This window comes from Jatropha curcas, chromosome 8 (genome assembly GCF_041381405.1).
Source record: "Jatropha curcas cultivar XTBG-Jc1 chromosome 8, XTBG_Jcur_1.0, whole genome shotgun sequence".
In the NCBI taxonomy this organism is placed as follows: Eukaryota; Viridiplantae; Streptophyta; class Magnoliopsida; order Malpighiales; family Euphorbiaceae; genus Jatropha; species Jatropha curcas.
Genome location: NC_143158.1, coordinates 4,650,488 through 4,667,537, shown reverse-complemented (window position 1 = coordinate 4,667,537; position 17,050 = coordinate 4,650,488). Strand labels below are relative to the sequence as shown.

General features: G+C 31.3%; 2 protein-coding genes and 1 pseudogene across 6 annotated transcripts; 2 read left to right on the top strand and 1 right to left on the bottom strand.

The window, feature by feature from the left end:
- The first annotated feature begins 1,906 nt into the window (after window positions 1-1,906).
- LOC105638243 (bark storage protein A) lies at window positions 1,907-3,725 on the top strand. The gene is made up of 5 exons (XM_012222025.4): window positions 1,907-2,216; window positions 2,335-2,402; window positions 2,500-2,655; window positions 2,838-3,089; window positions 3,240-3,725. Exons 1-5 carry the CDS (start codon window positions 1,988-1,990, stop codon window positions 3,594-3,596), a joined length of 1,062 nt encoding a protein of 353 aa, XP_012077415.1. The 5' UTR covers window positions 1,907-1,987; the 3' UTR covers window positions 3,597-3,725.
- A 70-nt stretch (window positions 3,726-3,795) lies between these two features.
- LOC110009953 (protein NRT1/ PTR FAMILY 1.2-like) lies at window positions 3,796-5,694 on the bottom strand (annotated as a pseudogene).
- A 3,196-nt stretch (window positions 5,695-8,890) lies between these two features.
- On the top strand, window positions 8,891-15,342 carry LOC105638242 (casein kinase 1-like protein 3). Of its 5 annotated transcripts, none has more exons than XR_001047063.4 (18): window positions 8,891-9,193; window positions 9,291-9,331; window positions 9,472-9,541; window positions 9,622-9,770; window positions 9,941-10,036; window positions 10,147-10,217; window positions 11,208-11,269; window positions 11,356-11,419; window positions 11,599-11,683; window positions 12,029-12,155; window positions 12,487-12,566; window positions 12,847-12,913; window positions 13,287-13,417; window positions 13,623-13,790; window positions 13,937-14,039; window positions 14,350-14,403; window positions 14,488-14,566; window positions 14,952-15,342. XR_001047063.4 is itself a non-coding variant. In XM_012222022.4 (15 exons), exons 1-14 carry the CDS (start codon window positions 9,118-9,120, stop codon window positions 13,785-13,787), a joined length of 1,284 nt encoding a protein of 427 aa, XP_012077412.1. In that variant the 5' UTR covers window positions 8,891-9,117; the 3' UTR covers window positions 13,788-13,790; window positions 13,937-14,294. The 5 variants fall into 5 exon arrangements, 1 of the variants encoding a protein (XP_012077412.1); XR_001047062.4 differs by having other exon boundaries at window positions 14,339-14,403; XR_002284840.3 differs by having other exon boundaries at window positions 9,269-9,331.
- The last annotated feature ends 1,708 nt before the right edge of the window (window positions 15,343-17,050 follow it).

Sequence of the window (17,050 nt, the reverse complement as noted above, 5' to 3'; positions counted from 1 at the left end):
AAGTCGGCAACCAACTACGAAATTAATGCAGAGCCGTGTGTAACAAACACATGACTCTCTCATTCCTTCTCCTATAAATAGGAAAGGATGTTTTTCAGTTTAGATGTACCAACAAAACGCGAGAGAAAAATTAGAGAGTTCAGTTTTAAGAAGGATTCTTAAAACTAAGGGTTTAGAAAATAGTGAAGATTATTAAAGTGTTTTTAGGAAACACTTGTGAGTGCCACTATTTTGTATTACTCTCTTTATAAGCCTACTATTTTTAATAGTGAAAGAAAAATATTCGGAGTTGTTCCCATGGACGTAGCCCTAAATAGTTGAGGGTGAACCACGTAAATTTCTGTGTGTCCCAATTTTAATTTTTCCGCTGCTTAATTGTTCTCGTAATTTTATTGCTGGTATACTAACACAACCCTCTTTTTTTTTTTTTTCCTTTCTTTATTTCTTTCTTTTAATAATAAACCGATCTCACTGCTCACTAGTTAACAGCAGCATTGATTTGAACCGGTGATTTTAGTCTAACGAATTAGTTTCAACGAAGTTTTGATACGGTTCAACCTTTATTCTTTGCTTTTTATATGAAACGGGCTAGAACTTCCAATTTCAATCTCAACAATAAACATATAAGAATCAAACCGAGTTCTTGAACTAGCAATTTCAATCAGGTTTAAAACTGAAACTGGCAGACCGATTCTAGCACTAATGCTAGCTACTTTTCTTCTCGTCTTTTTTTTTTTATTATTATTTTTTTGTTTTATTTGAAATGAAATCACGTGTTCCAAAACTTAGTTGTCAAAATCATGAATTTATTCGTACGGTTTTACGATTCTATGAATCAAAATCATAGATCGATTTTTTTTTTTTTTTTGTTGAAGAGAATCATAAATCGAATTAACACGTACTTAAAACTGAAATTTGAGTAAAATTGTATCAAAATCACATGAAATTACTTTAAAAAGGTTAAAATGATTTTATTTTTTGGTTTACCATGCTTTGTTTTGTAATATTATTTTTATTTTATTAAAGATCTTTTAGTTTTATTTCTAAAATATTACTACCTGATCCATAATACTTGTCACATTTAAAATTTCACGTCCCTTAAAAAAATTACTAAATTTGTCTAAGTTATAATAAATTATTGAGTAAAATGATTATATCACCCGTAATTTAATACTAATTCTCTAAGAAACAATTAAATTGAAGCAATAATTATTAATCATATATAAAGGGTAAACATGAAAAAAAATATTTATTATTTCTTGAAACACAAATATGATAAGTATTTTGAAATAAATTATTTTCTCAAGTATTATGGAACAGAGATAGTATGATTTTAGTTTATGATTATCCTCTCTCCGTTTCTAGGTTTAAAAAGCAATTTTAATACCTTGATAATTATTCACTTAAGAGATTCATGATGTTGAAAAGAAATGAGGATTTTTTTTTTTTTTTTTTTGTCCTTTCGAGATTAATATAATACATAAAAAAAGAGAAAATATAAATTGATTATTAAATTATAATTAAATTAAAGACGCTGTGTCAAATGTAAAACCCTTGAAACATGGAAATCATCACTGATTATGGTTAAAAGATAAGAAATCATTTTTATTACCAGTAAAAGATAAGAAATCATCATATTCACATGTGCAAGAAAATAGGATTCCGTAAAAAGCATTTAGAAGTGTCATATTCAATTATAGTTAATTTATATATGATTTGCATTTAAAACATTATTGTAATTACTAATTATAATTCAACAAAGTACTGCGGAGCTGATACAGTAATACTCTATCAAAAGTATTCTATTTAGTTTTTTACTGATGTAAGAAATGGAAGATCTCAAATTTGAGTGCTAAATAAATTAAAAAAAATATATACATATGCATATACATATATATGTGGTTGAATGAGCCTCTATCTATATATGTAGTCCCCAGCTCTAAAGCTCTGTACTCGTACGGATCCTACCCTCCGAAAATTGAAGAAGATGGGTGCTTTCAGAGTTGTTTTGATGTTAGTTTACTGTGTTATAATGGTTAGTGATTTTAGTGAAGCAAATCTACATGGAGCATTATCAGCATATAAAAGAAAACTGATTGATCAGGCAAACAAGGATGGTCCTTATCTGGGTTTGGTCATTCCCAACCTTTTTGAGATGAATCCTCTTCTTCAATCTCCAAATTTCACTGCTACTGACCTCATCATTGATTTTTCTGGTAATTACAGGCACATGGTTCATTCACTACCTAATTCTTCATTTCTTTTGATACATTTAAGAACAGTGTGTATCAAGATTTAAACTTCTAATAACTTTCTTTTTGTGTATTGCTTAAGGAAGGAGATTTCGGTTTGGAACCATAGCTGAAAAGAAGGTTATATTGGTGATGACAGGACTAAGCCTGGTATGTATGAAATTTTTCTTTTTAATTTCTTTTTTGTTTTCATATATATCTTCTTAATTTAATTTTCTTCTTCACTATATATATACATGTATTGCAGATAAATGCAGGTGTAACCACACAGCTACTGCTGAGCTTTTTTAATGTAAACGGAGTTGTTCACTATGGAATTGCTGGAAATGCTAACCCTTCTCTTAATATTGGAGATGTTACTATTCCTCAATATTGGGCACATTTAGGTCTTTGGAGTTGGCAGGTGCATATATTTTTATTTATTTTTACTATAAATTGTCAGTGTTGAAGTCGTTTTATATGAAAATAGTGCATCTTATTTATGTAAAATCTTAGTTAGGTAGATTTGACAGAGTTCCAGTAAGTGCATTGAATGATAATTAATGTCCTAACTTTGAAATCATGGGGTCAATCTTAATTGCGCAGAGGTACGGAAAAGGTCCCAAAGATGAGCTGCCATTAGAATCAAATGGTGACTACACAAGAAAAATTGGGTACATTAAATTTGCAAATTACAGTACGAATGTGAGTGAGTGTGGTTCACATGATAACTTGTTGAACAATGTTTGGTACCAACCTGAAGAAGTTTTTCTAGTGGATGCAACTCCTGAAAATAGGGGACATGCCTTTTGGGTTCCTGTTGATTCCAATTACTTTCAAATTTCCAAAGCTCTGGAGGTAAGATATTAGTTCCTTAGTTCCTATCTATATTATCATATCTGGAAGCTCGATGAAATTGAAAAAATAAACATATATTAGCAGAGGTGAAAGCAATCATTTAAATTAAGAGAGAAAGCTATAATTACTAAAATAATTACTTATTTTTAGAGCATGAAACTACAAGGATGCTTGAACTCAACAACATGTTTATCGGAGACACCGAGAGTGGTGACAGTAGAAAGAGGAGGAAGTGCAAGCATATACTTAGACAATGCTGCTTATCGTAGCTTCATATATAAAAAGTTCAATGTAAGTCCAGTAGAGATGGAAACTGCAGCTGTGGCTTTGATTTGTCATCAGCAGAAAATTCCTTTTATTGCTATTAGGGCTCTTTCAGACTTGGCTGGTGGTGGATCTGCCCATTCTAATGAGGCTGACACTTTCACCTCTCTTGCTGCTAACCATTCTGTTGCTGTCGTTTTGGAACTTATCAAGCGTTTGCCATTAACCAAGAGGCATTCTTAGAGATGATTAATTAATTATTTGGCCAAGAGGGGGTCTTGCCCACCATGATTAGGGTTGTCAATGTTTAAACCCTAACTTCTGCATTACGATTAATTACAATAAAATTTTTATTAATGTGTTAGTCTTTTACTATATATGTATAAACATGAAAGTTCTTTTTTTTTTTTTTTTTTCATTTTTATTATATATTTTGAAGATCTTATTAATATAGAAAATTATAACCATATTTTACAAATTCATATTCCAAAAATTATTACATTAAAATAGACATGCTAAAAAAGAAATAAAAATAAAGCTGCATTCCTAATTAACAACTAATAAAAAATAATTAACAGTAATTCCTACATTTAGGGTATTATTGTTATTATTATCCCTTTCTCCCCTACAAGGACCATAACCCTTAATACAAGCAAGATAATACCCCAAGTTAACCAAGCTCATAACAGCAAGAAGCCGGTAATCCTTCCTTTATTGCAATTTCTCTCCTGAAACTCTCTACGATAGCGGAGGATGCCATGGATGCAGAGGAAAACAGAATCCTATTCCCATTCTTTGTTTCAAGCTTAAACGAACAGAATTTCCAATGAGCTTTGATGTCAGAGGGATAATTATGTGCTTGTATAAGCTAACCCAAATAACTAGGGAGATAATGATGAAAACTCCAATGGAGCCAGCAGGAATTTCGAAATTTGAAGTTATGTGTCTGTCCATAGTGGATGCTTGGAGTACTGGAAATGAGCTTTGGCTTACTGTCACAGACATTATCATTCCTGTTGAACATATTGGGCTTTTTTTGATTAATGCTTTTAGATCTTCTACTTGATCTATTGTGCAGACTCCATGGATCTGAAGATCTTCCTTCTGGCGAGGTGTTCTTCAGGATCTATGATGATGCAAGCTTTGTTTTAAAACCTCTGAGTGATAGCAAAAGGTGGACAACATAAATTATTTTCAGAAAGTTATCACATGGAAAGGTGGGAACGGTACACTTCTCTTCTCAAGAACTTGAGCGAACCCAGTAAGCAAGCTCGCCTTAGGTTTCGACTTGACATAGAAGGAAGAAGCAAGAAAGAAGAAAAGAGTTGACAGAATCATGACCACTACAGGAACTCCAAAAGCCCATTTTCCACCCCATCATATCTTGAATATAAACAATACAAGTAAGTGCACAGTCTAGATATTGCATCATGTGAAAGCTGCGCTAAAAGAAAAGACCAATAAGAGCTGTAATGTAAACAAGTGACATAGGGACGAAAGGGGGATGTCTTTCATCAGCCAGCACCTTCAACAGCCAGTGGGACAGATGCCGACACAGATTCGATTCTAGATTCAAGATGGGTACGACCGATGACCAGGCAGGGCGGGATGAAGCAAGCAGCAAGGGATTGGCTAAATAGAGAGATGCGACCGGGAACGGGATATTGAATGGAAAGAACGAAAGCGACGTACGTACTGGATTGACCAGCGTGTCCCAACTACTCTACTTCCCTATTTCTTGCTTTTTCACCTCTGGTGCACTCTTTCATCGAATTAACCGATAGAGAAGAAAGAGATAAGCAATGATCGGACTAGACCAATGAAAGCGGACCAAGATTTTTCTTCGTTAGCCAAGCGCCTCTATTACAGAAGAGAAAGCGATGCGCCCTATTGGCCGGCCGAAGAACATTCTTATAAAAGAATGAATGGGAAGCAGGTCCGGTCTACATTATATTGCTAGAGTTATCTTTACTTCAATAACTATTGAAACAGAGGTTACAACATAGTACCAGCTAACGAAGCTTCCAAAATCCCTGCATTTTTAAGGTTTTTTTCCCTCGTAACGAGTTGATCTGCACCGAAGGCTAAAGAACACGACCTTACACCACCTGCTCCAATGGATATGAGACCAAACGATAAAGCAGAAGCTGTAATGTCGTCACCGATTGACAAGTGTCGCAATCACAAGGGGGTGGCCTTGCTCGTCTAAACATAGTTGTTGACCATTGTAGAATCGTCCCCTTTTAACTTGTCTAATCATGTTGTGGAAACATAGTGGTCATTACTATGATTCACGGACACGGAAACGGGAAACGCGGAAAGGGACACTGGGAAAGGACATTTTCAAAAACATATAGAAAAGGAAATATGAAGTAACGAGAAAATATAAAAAATATAGGAGGTTTATTTATAAATTTAAAAAATATAGGAATAAATATGAAAATAATTTAGAAAGAGTAGATTTAAAATTTTTAAAGGACAATCAATTCATAAGTTTTACTCAATAAAAAAATATATTTAAATGTCAAAATGAAAAAATAATAATAAAATTCCGTTAAATTTGAAGTTTGAATATTAAAATTAAAAATATGATTATTTGTCCTTTCAAATAAAATTTGCAAATCATCAATTTTATTGGATTTAAAATTTGATTTTTTTAATGTAAGAAATGTTTCTAACTAAGGAAACGGATTTTTAATTTTCAGTATTTATGAAAATAGATTCAGTACGTTTTCGAATTATTTTCATTTTTAAAATGTTTTTAAAATGCGAAAACATCAAGGTATCACGTTTCCGTGGATGACAGGTGGTCAAATACAAAATCATGTTTGGCATTAAGTCAGTAACCGAAAACTTGCGACCCTCTCCAATGCCGCACTTGCCGACACAAATTAAGTAAGATTGTTTTCAGAAATACGTAATTACGAATTAATTAATTAAAACCTTAATAATCACTGGGACCCTAATTAATGAAAAAAAGAAATATAATAACTAATGATTAATGTTTTGATTACCTATACAATGAAAGGCAAGGCTTTAAGGCCACCTCTTGATGGATTGCTGTTTAGGATTAGTGGCTTTTCGATCATCTTCTTGTTGTTGTTATGGTTGTTTTAACATTTTTTTTTTTTTTTTTAAATTTCTTCTTCTTCTTCAGTTTTGAGAAATGGAGAGAGAGAGAATGGGAAACACTGCATGAAAGAGGGTGATGAGCTGGCTGAATTTATATTGTCACTAGCGTCATACCCATGCTATGTATAGCTTTAATATATAATTTTTTATTAATTTTAAATTTTCTCAATTATAATATTATTAATGTTTTTTATTATTGTAATATTTCGTGTAATTTTATTTAATTTTATTGTTCTATTTGTCTAGAATATATATTTTTTCCTTTTTGTCTTTCTCGTTAAAGTATGTTTAAAATAAATATTAGATGCATTTTTAGTATAAAACACTAATTGTAATAAGTTTTTTCCAACTATATTTATTTCAAATATTTATTTGAAAATTTTTTATATATTATTCAAATCACAGTTAAATTCAATTAATCTTTTTTTTTTTTTGAAAATGTAAATACATTCAACTAATCTAAATTATATAACAAATGTTTCAACTTTGAAACTATTTAGTGAATTACAATTTAAAAATTTTAAATAAAATAAAAATGTATTATAAAGCTCTCACTGTAAAAAACATATTCTAGCTACAGTTATTTAAAAACTATATTTAAAATGTTTTTATATATTTCGTATCATTCATAATATTTATTAAGCGGTTTATTGTGCAAAATATTTATTTAAATTAATTTTAAATGACTTGAATTGAAATCACAATATTTAGTCCTTTGTTTAATCAAATTTTTATTATTAGTTTTTATTATTAATAATTTCAAATGATGATAAATATATTGATAATAAATAATCATTTATTATATACTGATTGTGATTATTATTTATGTGAATTAATTACAACTAATAGAAACTTAGAAAATGCAATCCTATTTGGTTTTATGGTTATATATTTGTTCTATGCATAGATAATTTAGTATATATTGATTTTAATATTTAATTTAAATTTGGTTATATCTCAAAATTTAGTAGATAAATAAATTTAGAATTTGCAATGTTTAAATTTAATTTAATAAATATAGTTAAATTTTATAAATTGTAATTATGATAATAAACCATTTTTGAAAATAATAATAATAATAATAATAATGTTACAAAATACAATATTCTATTTAATTTTGTTTATTTATATAGTCAAATAAAACTTTATGATTTTGAAATGACTATTTTTGTAGTAATTATTTGTTTAATCTTTTATTAAGTTAAATGATCATTATTTCTTACTATATTATTGATTACTATGTTTTAGCATTTATGCTTTGCATTTATTTATAAATTAAAGTATTTTGGAATCCTATGTAGTATAACTTAACTTTTCTAATCCTATATGGCATTATAATTTTTCTAATCCTACATGGCAATACATAGCAATTCCACTTGATATTTTCTAAGGAAAAGATGTCTATATATTGATTTTGTATGAAAATATAATATTAATTGTCAACACGGGTTATAATATTAATTTTTTATTGAAAGTAATAAATTCTTACCTAAAAAATTTATAGCTTTTACCTCATGTTTTTATTGCTATTTTATTATTATTATTATTATTATTATTTTGAGGTGCAAAAACTAACCTAAATCAAACAAAAGTAATTCAATAATTATGAATTTAAGGTCAGAAGTAATAAAATCAAAAAAGAATTCGCAAATGATAGACCCCTCTAATTATTTTTACAATTTATAAAAACAAGAATAAGACAACATTCTTTTCAAGAAAAAAAATGGAAAAAATAATTATGAAAGCAATAACAAATATAACTGTAATCCAGTAGTGTTTAATAAAAAAAGACCATTGGATTTCTCTTTCTATTTTTTGAAAATAAGCAAAAAAAATTTTAGGACTTTTATTAGAAAAATGAAAATCAACGATTAATTTTTTTTCTTAATAAGATGTTAGGTATATACATTCATAAATACACAACAAGTGTTTTATAAAATAAGATAATGAATAAAAATTTACAATTTCTCATTAAAATTATAAAAGAGGATTAACCAGATCATGTAGGTGATCCATTCACGAATCAAATTGATACAAAAATAAATTTTTATTGAAATGAAATAATTCTTTCATTTAGAAAAAAAAAAGTGAGAATAGTATTTAAAAATATATCTATTTTTAGCAAAAATATTACTTAAATTATATTTAAGTATTTTTAATTTGATGGTAAAAAAAAAAAAAATCAGAGATCAGAGATCAAATAAAAATTTCAAACCTTAAATGTGTTCAGTAGGTATCAGTACCCAAACCTGCAATAAACGGATCGGATATTTTAGAAAACCCGATCCATTGCCTACCTAGGAAAATCGTAGGAAATAATGTATTTTTCAGACCACCCCTCACATTTTACAAAATCCAAAACTGCCACCCCACTTTTTTCTCAAATGTCAACTCCAATCATAATAATAACAAAAATCGCCCCCATTTCTCTTCGCGACCTGGTTTCTCTGCTAATCTGCTCGTCGCCTCCATTGACGTTCCCCGGGTGGGCTTCAAACTTTCCTTGAGAAAATCCCCAAGCTACCCCACCAAAGGATCGCTCTCTTCCTCTCTACGAACCCTAGTTCCCTCTCTTTCCTGAAATCGGCAAAATTTCGTCAATTCTATCGAGAGGAAATATATTCATATATAAATGGAGAGGATTATAGGAAATAAATACAAGCTGGGTCGTAAAATTGGAAGCGGATCATTCGGTGAAATCTACATAGGTATCTTTCTTTTTTCAATTCTGTATTGTTTTTGCTCTAACGATTGATTATATAATCTTTCTGATTGTTGTTAAGACTATGGAAAATTTGATTTCAGCCAGCCATATCAGCAGTGGTGAAATAGTAGCCGTGAAGATTGTGAGTATTTTATTAATTAACTATGTTTTTTCTCGAGCTGATTTTGGTGATACTATTAAATCAAATTTCAGCTGTTATGGTTATCTTGTTCTGATAAATATAAGGGTTTTGAAGAGACGCCATTTGGTTTTGTTTTATAGGAAAACAACAAAACAAAGCATCCGCAATTGATGTATGAAGCCAAATTGTATAGTATTCTTCAGGGGGCGAGTAAGTATTGTATGCTTTTATGTGTTACTTGAAACACGATTTTATCCCAGTCGTTTTTAAAAAATTTGTTCATGTTTCAGGTGGTATTGCAAGCATGAGATGGTGTGGGGTAGATGGGGATGATAGTGCACTAGTAATGGATTTGCTGGGACCAAGTATGGAAGACCTATTTGTTTACTGTGGGAGGAAATTTTCACTCAAGACGGTATTGATGTTGGCTGATCAGATGGTAATTACCAAGTTCGTTAAATACTGTTAGGCTTTAGGTTGTGGTAGCTGTTTGTGGCATTGCTCTTCAGTTTATGTTTGATAGATCGCAACTGTTGGACATTTTGTTCATGCACTGAAAAAAAAATCTGATGGACTATGTTCTTTTGTTTCTCTTTCATTTAAATGCAGATTTCAAAAATAGAATATTTGCATTCTAAGGGGTTTTTGCATAGAGACATCAAACCAGATAACTTCGTCATGGGTCTTGGAAGGAAAGCTAATCAGGTAACAACTCCTGTTATAAACTTGTCTTCAATGTTTACTTGTGTTTCTCATGCAGTATGTTTTCTTTTCTGGCTTTTATCAAATTTTTTTTCATTTTACTACCTTACCAGGTCTATGTCATTGATTTTGGACTAGCAAAAAGATTTAGGGACTCAACGACAAATCGCCATATTCCTTACAGGTACATATCGTATAAGCAATTCCTTCTTAATATCTGATGGATTTTGAGATTCATTTTCAGCGATTATGATGGTGTTACTTGTGTGTTTTTCTGTGTCATGGAGGTGAAAATAAAACTAGTAATGCAAGTTTCATGTGAAAATAGAGGATTGGATCATTTATATGTTTCTTTTTGGTACATTTGAATATTAAGCGAACTATGAGGTCACAACTCTTTCCTTCTCATGACCGCTCCCATCCTTTCCAATAGGATTCAAACTTAAGATCTTCTGATAGAGATCCCAAGCATTAGCATTGGGCTGTCTATTTTGTACCTATCTACTAGATTATGGACTTGGCTTTTGTATTGCAAGGTGAGATAAAAAATTCTCTGTGGAAGTGATTACTACAACAAACAGAGAGAAAATGGTTGTCTAATATTTGCTGGCTGGTGTTCAAACTTGAAAGCGATGTCATCATCATTTCTGTAATAATGGTTGTTTTAACTTAGTGAAGGCCAAGCCTTAGTTTTTTGAAGTTGAATTCAGCCCTTTATGTCATTGATTTATTTTACCACAAATGATTTTATCTTTCTCTTTGTAATAAGATTTCACTGTCATCCCTCATTAATCTTTGATCCTCAAGTTCGTCATTTTATGAATATAGATAGGGCAATCACGCAATTCCTTTTGAGGTATTGCATTCATCTGATATAATTTACTTCCACTTAGAAAGCATCTCTGGGAACTCTTTTACCACTTTCTTGAAAGCAATTGAAGAAGATTCATATCCTCCAGAAATGGTTCATACTGTACATTATCCAGAGATTATTAATTCGGGTGTTTTTTATACTGGAAATAATCCATTTCATCTTTTCTGGGTGCTGTTATGTCAATGAACAACCGCAGCTATTTTTCTAATCTTTGTTTATGGCATGACTTTTTTAACCTTCATTTCTGTACCTTAATTGACTATATATCTTTCTTTACATTCTTTGACAAACTCAAAACAGAGAAAATAAAAACCTAACAGGGACTGCACGCTATGCAAGTTGCAATACTCATCTTGGAATTGGTAAGTTAAACTTAGAAATGTTTGTTAGCCTGTTTGGTACTGGATGGAACTTTGGAGCTTTACTCACTTTTTGATAATCTATTCAGAGCAAAGCCGTCGGGATGATTTGGAGTCTCTTGGCTACGTTCTTTTGTACTTTTTGAGAGGAAGGTATTCTCCTAAGTATTAATGCTGTCGCTGTAGTTGAAATGTCATTTACAATTATTGATGCTTAAGGAGAGATTTTTATGCACATTTTATTTCAATTACAATTAAGGAATGGGGAACATTTCAACTAGATGATATGATAACTTGGTCTTGACTATGTAATAATTGGTGTCGTCATTTAGCCTTCCATGGCAGGGTCTGAAAGCAGCAACAAAGAAGCAAAAATATGACAAAATATGTGAAAAGAAGTTATCAACTCCAATTGAGGTGTGTATTCAAATGTGTTTTGACTCAGAGGTTATATCCTGATTTGCAACAGGATGTATTTATTTTTCTTAGAAAATTGGCTTTTAGTATAGTTATAAGAATGGCTCTGCTCTCAAATTCCTCCTATCTTAATTGAGACATGGTCGCACAACTCATTTTAAGATAACAGCTACTTGAAATATATATGATGCTTAACCTTAACACGAGTATTTCAAGAGTGTTGCTAGCATGCTTATGTGCTTGGGATTATTACATCCTCCTCTGCCCCCTCTTTTCTATTAAACATATGATTGAATAAGTTAATTGGATGTTAAATCTGAACAATAATGGTTTTGTTTTTGAAAGGTCCTCTGCAAGTCACATCCTGTAGAGTTTGCATCCTACTTCCATTATTGCCACTCCTTAACATTTGATCAGCGACCTGATTATGGATTTCTGAAGCGGCTATTTCGGGACTTGTTTTCTCGGGAAGGTAATTAAATCGATTAAAGCTTAAAAGTTTTATTTCTCCATTCTTTTGGAAGAAATCCTATTTCGTTAAGCAGGCTGATAATTTTTATTCATTGTTACTTGCTTTTTTTTTTCCCTGTTTGGTCGGTCTTTGCTACCAAAGCATGATTACTTTCTTTCCCCTCTCCCCCCCCCCCCCCCCCCTAAGCTGAGATTATTGTCAAAAGTCAAAAAAGTTTCATATAAAAAGTTAAATCTTTTATGGTTTTACTGTGTAAATTCTTGTTTGGCTATGTTTACTTTTTCTAATTGGTTTTTTATTTGCCTTCTTCTTTTTCAAAAATATCTGGCAGGATATGAGCTTGATTACATTTTTGACTGGACCATTCTAAAATATCAGCAGACACTTGCAAAGAAACAAGCCCAATCGTCGGTTAGTGTTTTAAAACACAAAAGTTGTCTTTCTCTTCCTTTTCTTCTTTCTTTATTTAACTAGTTGTCTCTTATGAGTTACACAAAGACTTATATGCAATAAATTTAATTTGTGTTTCTGAGCTACAAGTTTTTGGTTTTTCTTATGTATGTATTTTTACTATATGATTTAGTTAATCACAGATGCATTAGTTAATCATCAGCAGGTACATGAATACATAATTTGCATTGTTTCTAGGTTGCTTGAATTTTGATTTATTTGTTTCACATGAGATTCTTAGGGCTTGCAGCCAGTTTCTGGAGTTACTAGTAGTCGAACTGTGGCTGTGGATCTGGATAAGCATAAAGGTAAGCTCCAGTATTTCCATTCTGCTTTATTGGTGGTTCGTTTTTACTCGCTGCAGGAAGTTGTGTATAAACTGCATGGTATAAATCTTGTGAACTGATAGTCTAATAATAATTAAATCTGCTACTTTAAATTGTGAGGAAAATTCTGTGCGTTGTTCGTGACATGTTCAGTGGATGTAATGATTTGATTCTGGTTGGTGGGTGAGGGAACATTATAACTCCCCAGTAAATGGAAGTCTATTGTGAAAAAATGTGAATTTCTATCACTTTATAAATTAATGCTTAAGCCAGCTACTTGAGAATTGGTTGGCAACCTTTGATTTTACCGAAGGAATAGCAAAATAGAAATGAGGGTATTTTTTTTCAATTTCAGGCGCCAATGGCAAATTGTATTCAGCTGAAGTTACAGAGTATAGAGGATCAAAGAATGCTGTTCGCCCTGATGTTCATATGCAGACCAGATCATCTCAGAAATTAGGCACTGATAATCCAATTGACAAACGTGTAAGTAATCTATTTCCTCCTATCTGATATTGGATATGCTTGAGTGCCTTGATTGCATATTCATTATTCAGGTGATACAACCTTGTCTTTGTATCTGAAGGCTGCTTTGCTCCTTACTGGCTGTGGCAATTATGTTTCAACTTTATCGTGCCCAGGAATGGTTTTTTTGCTGAACAATAGTGTGTAAAATTTTATATCTTTGCAGATTGTGACTGATACAACAATGCCATCTACTTCATCTGCTCTGCCCAGTTCCTTTGGAAGAAATGTTAAGAAACTAGAGGGTTTGAATGAAGCTTCAACCATTGGTCGCAGTTTTGGGAACAAAACTGGTGTCAGCACCTTGATGAGAATTTCTTCAGCAAAGTAATTGGTGTGTTTTTTTTTTTTTTTTTTTTTTTTCTCGTAATCTATATTCTATGCTTAAAATCTTGCAATACAATTCATGGATGCCAGCAAGCAATTGCTATAAACTGTGTTGTATTACTTAGGGTATCTGCCTTTTTTTTTTCCTCCCAGCTACACATTTGTTTGACAGAATCTGGATGGGATGTTGATATCATGAAGTTCAGAATGCTTGATTGCTTCAGAATCTCGATTTGCTCAATGCATCATTCACAAGGTGACCTCAAAATACGGACACATTGGATGGTGCTGTGTCCTAGCCCATTGCAGCTTGGTTTTTTTTTTTTTTTCTGCGTGCATGGATGGGGAAAGGGTTAAGCCCTGTTATAAGTTTGACTCCTTTGATGGATAATATGTTTGTGTTTCTTATAATCTTCTATTAATGGATCATAAAGGTTCCTTGGACGTTGTACAAGTATTTTGACTATGTATCTCATCTAATTCATGATTAAGTTTGCTTTTGTTCTTATTACTTCATATTTTTGGATTAAAGCTTTGGATTTTTACCTGGATCAGTTTGAATCTAGGTACCTGGGTCCTTCACTATATGAAAAAAACAGTACAGTACTCTAGTGTTACAGGTACCAAATTATCTTGTTAACAGTTGCCATTACTGCTCTATGGATGTTTTTGTGCTTGACCATTTATCTGTTTTCCTTTACCAGATTTTCTGTACTTATGGTTTGTTAGATGCCCATCTTCCAGTCAGTGTGTGGATTCCGGAATCCTCTAGTCCTTCCTGAGGTAATTAATGTACATCAAAGCTCTTTACATCTTTTTAAATGTTGGTTGTTGTCTAAAATTCTTCTTTTCATATTTTTGAGAGAGAGAGAGAGAGAGAGAGGGAAAAAAAAATGTTTTTCTTATTTGCAAATATTAGGGCCAGCTTAGAACCAGTTCTGATGTGTCTGTTTTGAAGGAGTGCATCTTGAAAACTGTTCTTGAAAGCTTTCACTAGAATAAGACTCACAAGTTAAAATCAAGGGTTAACAGATTCCACAAATACTGTGGAAGATTGATAGACTGGTAGATTCTTGCTCAGAGAGTCGATTCAAAAATCTCTTTTAGGTATTCTTTTGTGGGTTAATGCCACGTGCCTCTGATGCTTGCTTTTATTATGCTGTTACAGGGTTAAAGATGGTGTGAATGAGCCAAAGCTATGAAAGTAGACTCCAATGAGGCATAAGCTTCTGTTTCTTCTTTCTGATTGGCTTCATGAACTTGTATCCTTTTGATGTCAAGTGCAGCCGTGGGGTGAATCGACCGGCGTGATCTGTTCTTTTGGTGTATCCATTGCTCAATTGAAGCTCTCTTAGGCAGATTAGAGGTCACTGTTTCGGTATCGGCTGGTCCTTATAATTTTTATTTGGATGTATAAATTTAATGTTTCATTTGGTTATTTGCCTAAGTTATATTTTTATTCTAAGAAAAGAGCAATAATTGGTTAGGTAATGAAAGAAAAAAAAAATAAAGTTTAATAGCCAAAGAAAAACAAAAATAAAGTTTAATTCTTAGTATAATTGTTTCTCTTTTCTCGTTCAGAGTGAAATTTAAATATTTTCATATCATTTCATTTTATCTTATTTACGTTATTTAAAGACGGAAACTACTTTATGGAGAACACGAGTTTAATATTTTAGAGGAGAATATTGATGTCTGAATATCAAACTTTTAACCAAGGTATCAATTTCTTACATCAATTTGTCAACAAAGATAAGTATGCAACTTAGAAATTTAACAAATTGCATGTTAGCTTCAGCTAAACTTGAACAATAAAAGGTAATCGAGTATGATATTTGTCCCACTGGACCCAAATCTGTCATGGCTATCCTAAGTTTGAACCTTTAATAATTTAATATTTGAATGGCCTAACACCAATTATGTATGGAAAAATTAAAAAAAAAAAAAAGAGAAATTGCTTTGCCATCATTAGGTACCCAGGCTGTAGCCTTTGTGGATGCCAAGGTGAGTGTGAAATCTTAAAAATCTTGGATTGTTTTAATTTAATTATTGGAGGGGTGGGTTAATTCTAACACTTTGTTTGAAATTAAAAAAAAAAATAAATAAATAAATAAAAAAGAGAGAGAGAGCGGAGAGAAAGTAAAGGAGAGAGAACCAAATGGAGGGGTTACCAAATTGGAAGAGTGATGGATAGTATGTTGAGAAAATATGAAATGATTTTTTTATCTTATCGGTAACCGCTTTTGCCTTTGTGGCAATGCTATTTTTATTATTTATAATACATCTTGGTGTATCATTTATATTACCATTTAAAGTTTGAGAATGAGGATCTATCGTGAAATATTAGTACTTTAATATTTGCTGAAATGCTAGTTGAACGGTTTACAGGTATTGAAACAATTAATTTTATCGAATAAATTATCTTGCTAAATGTTTTTCATAAAATGTTATATTTAGGAGTAAAAATTATATCCACTAATTTTAAATTATTTATATTAAAATTTATTTAAAATTTTATATTTATAGTCGACTCAAATTTGATTAAAATTTCTTTAAAATAACCATATATCCATTTATATTTATGCTCTACTCATTAAAAATTTTATTCAATATATATCAGTAAGTAATCGTTTTAAATCTATTTAATTAGTAGAATTAGTATTAAAACACCCGCTCCGTTTCTGTCATTGTAGACTAATAATAACATACTGTAAAATATATAAAATATTTAGAAATGGCCATCCAAAATCCATGATTCAATTGTGCTATCGCTGCACGTTCATTTCATTGGTTTGGCTCCACTTAACCAAAGTTATGATTGTAATTTATTATTTCATACATCTTGAGATCATTCACTTAGAATTTTATATAATCAGGAGGTATAATTTCCTCGGATCATAGAGATTAAAGATTTTATTTCTTACGAGTAAAAATTTTCAAATTGATCCTTGACTTCCATTCCTGGAGAATTCGTTCCAATAAACTTTCTTATGAGTTTAAAATTGTGATCCAGCTGATAATCTTTGATCACATTTTCCCTCCCCATGGCCATGACTCTCTCACACGGTCCTAAACATAATGTAAATTTTTTACAGAAAATTTTCAAAAAAAAAAAAAAAAAAAAAATTACAAGTTAATGGAAGGTGGGACCTTTAGAAAGGATAAAGTGGTAGACATGATGAGCCTTCAAGTTATGATGAAAAGCATTTGCAGAGAGAGATTCTCTTGAATTCACAAATCTCTTATCATAACTCCCTTAATTAAATA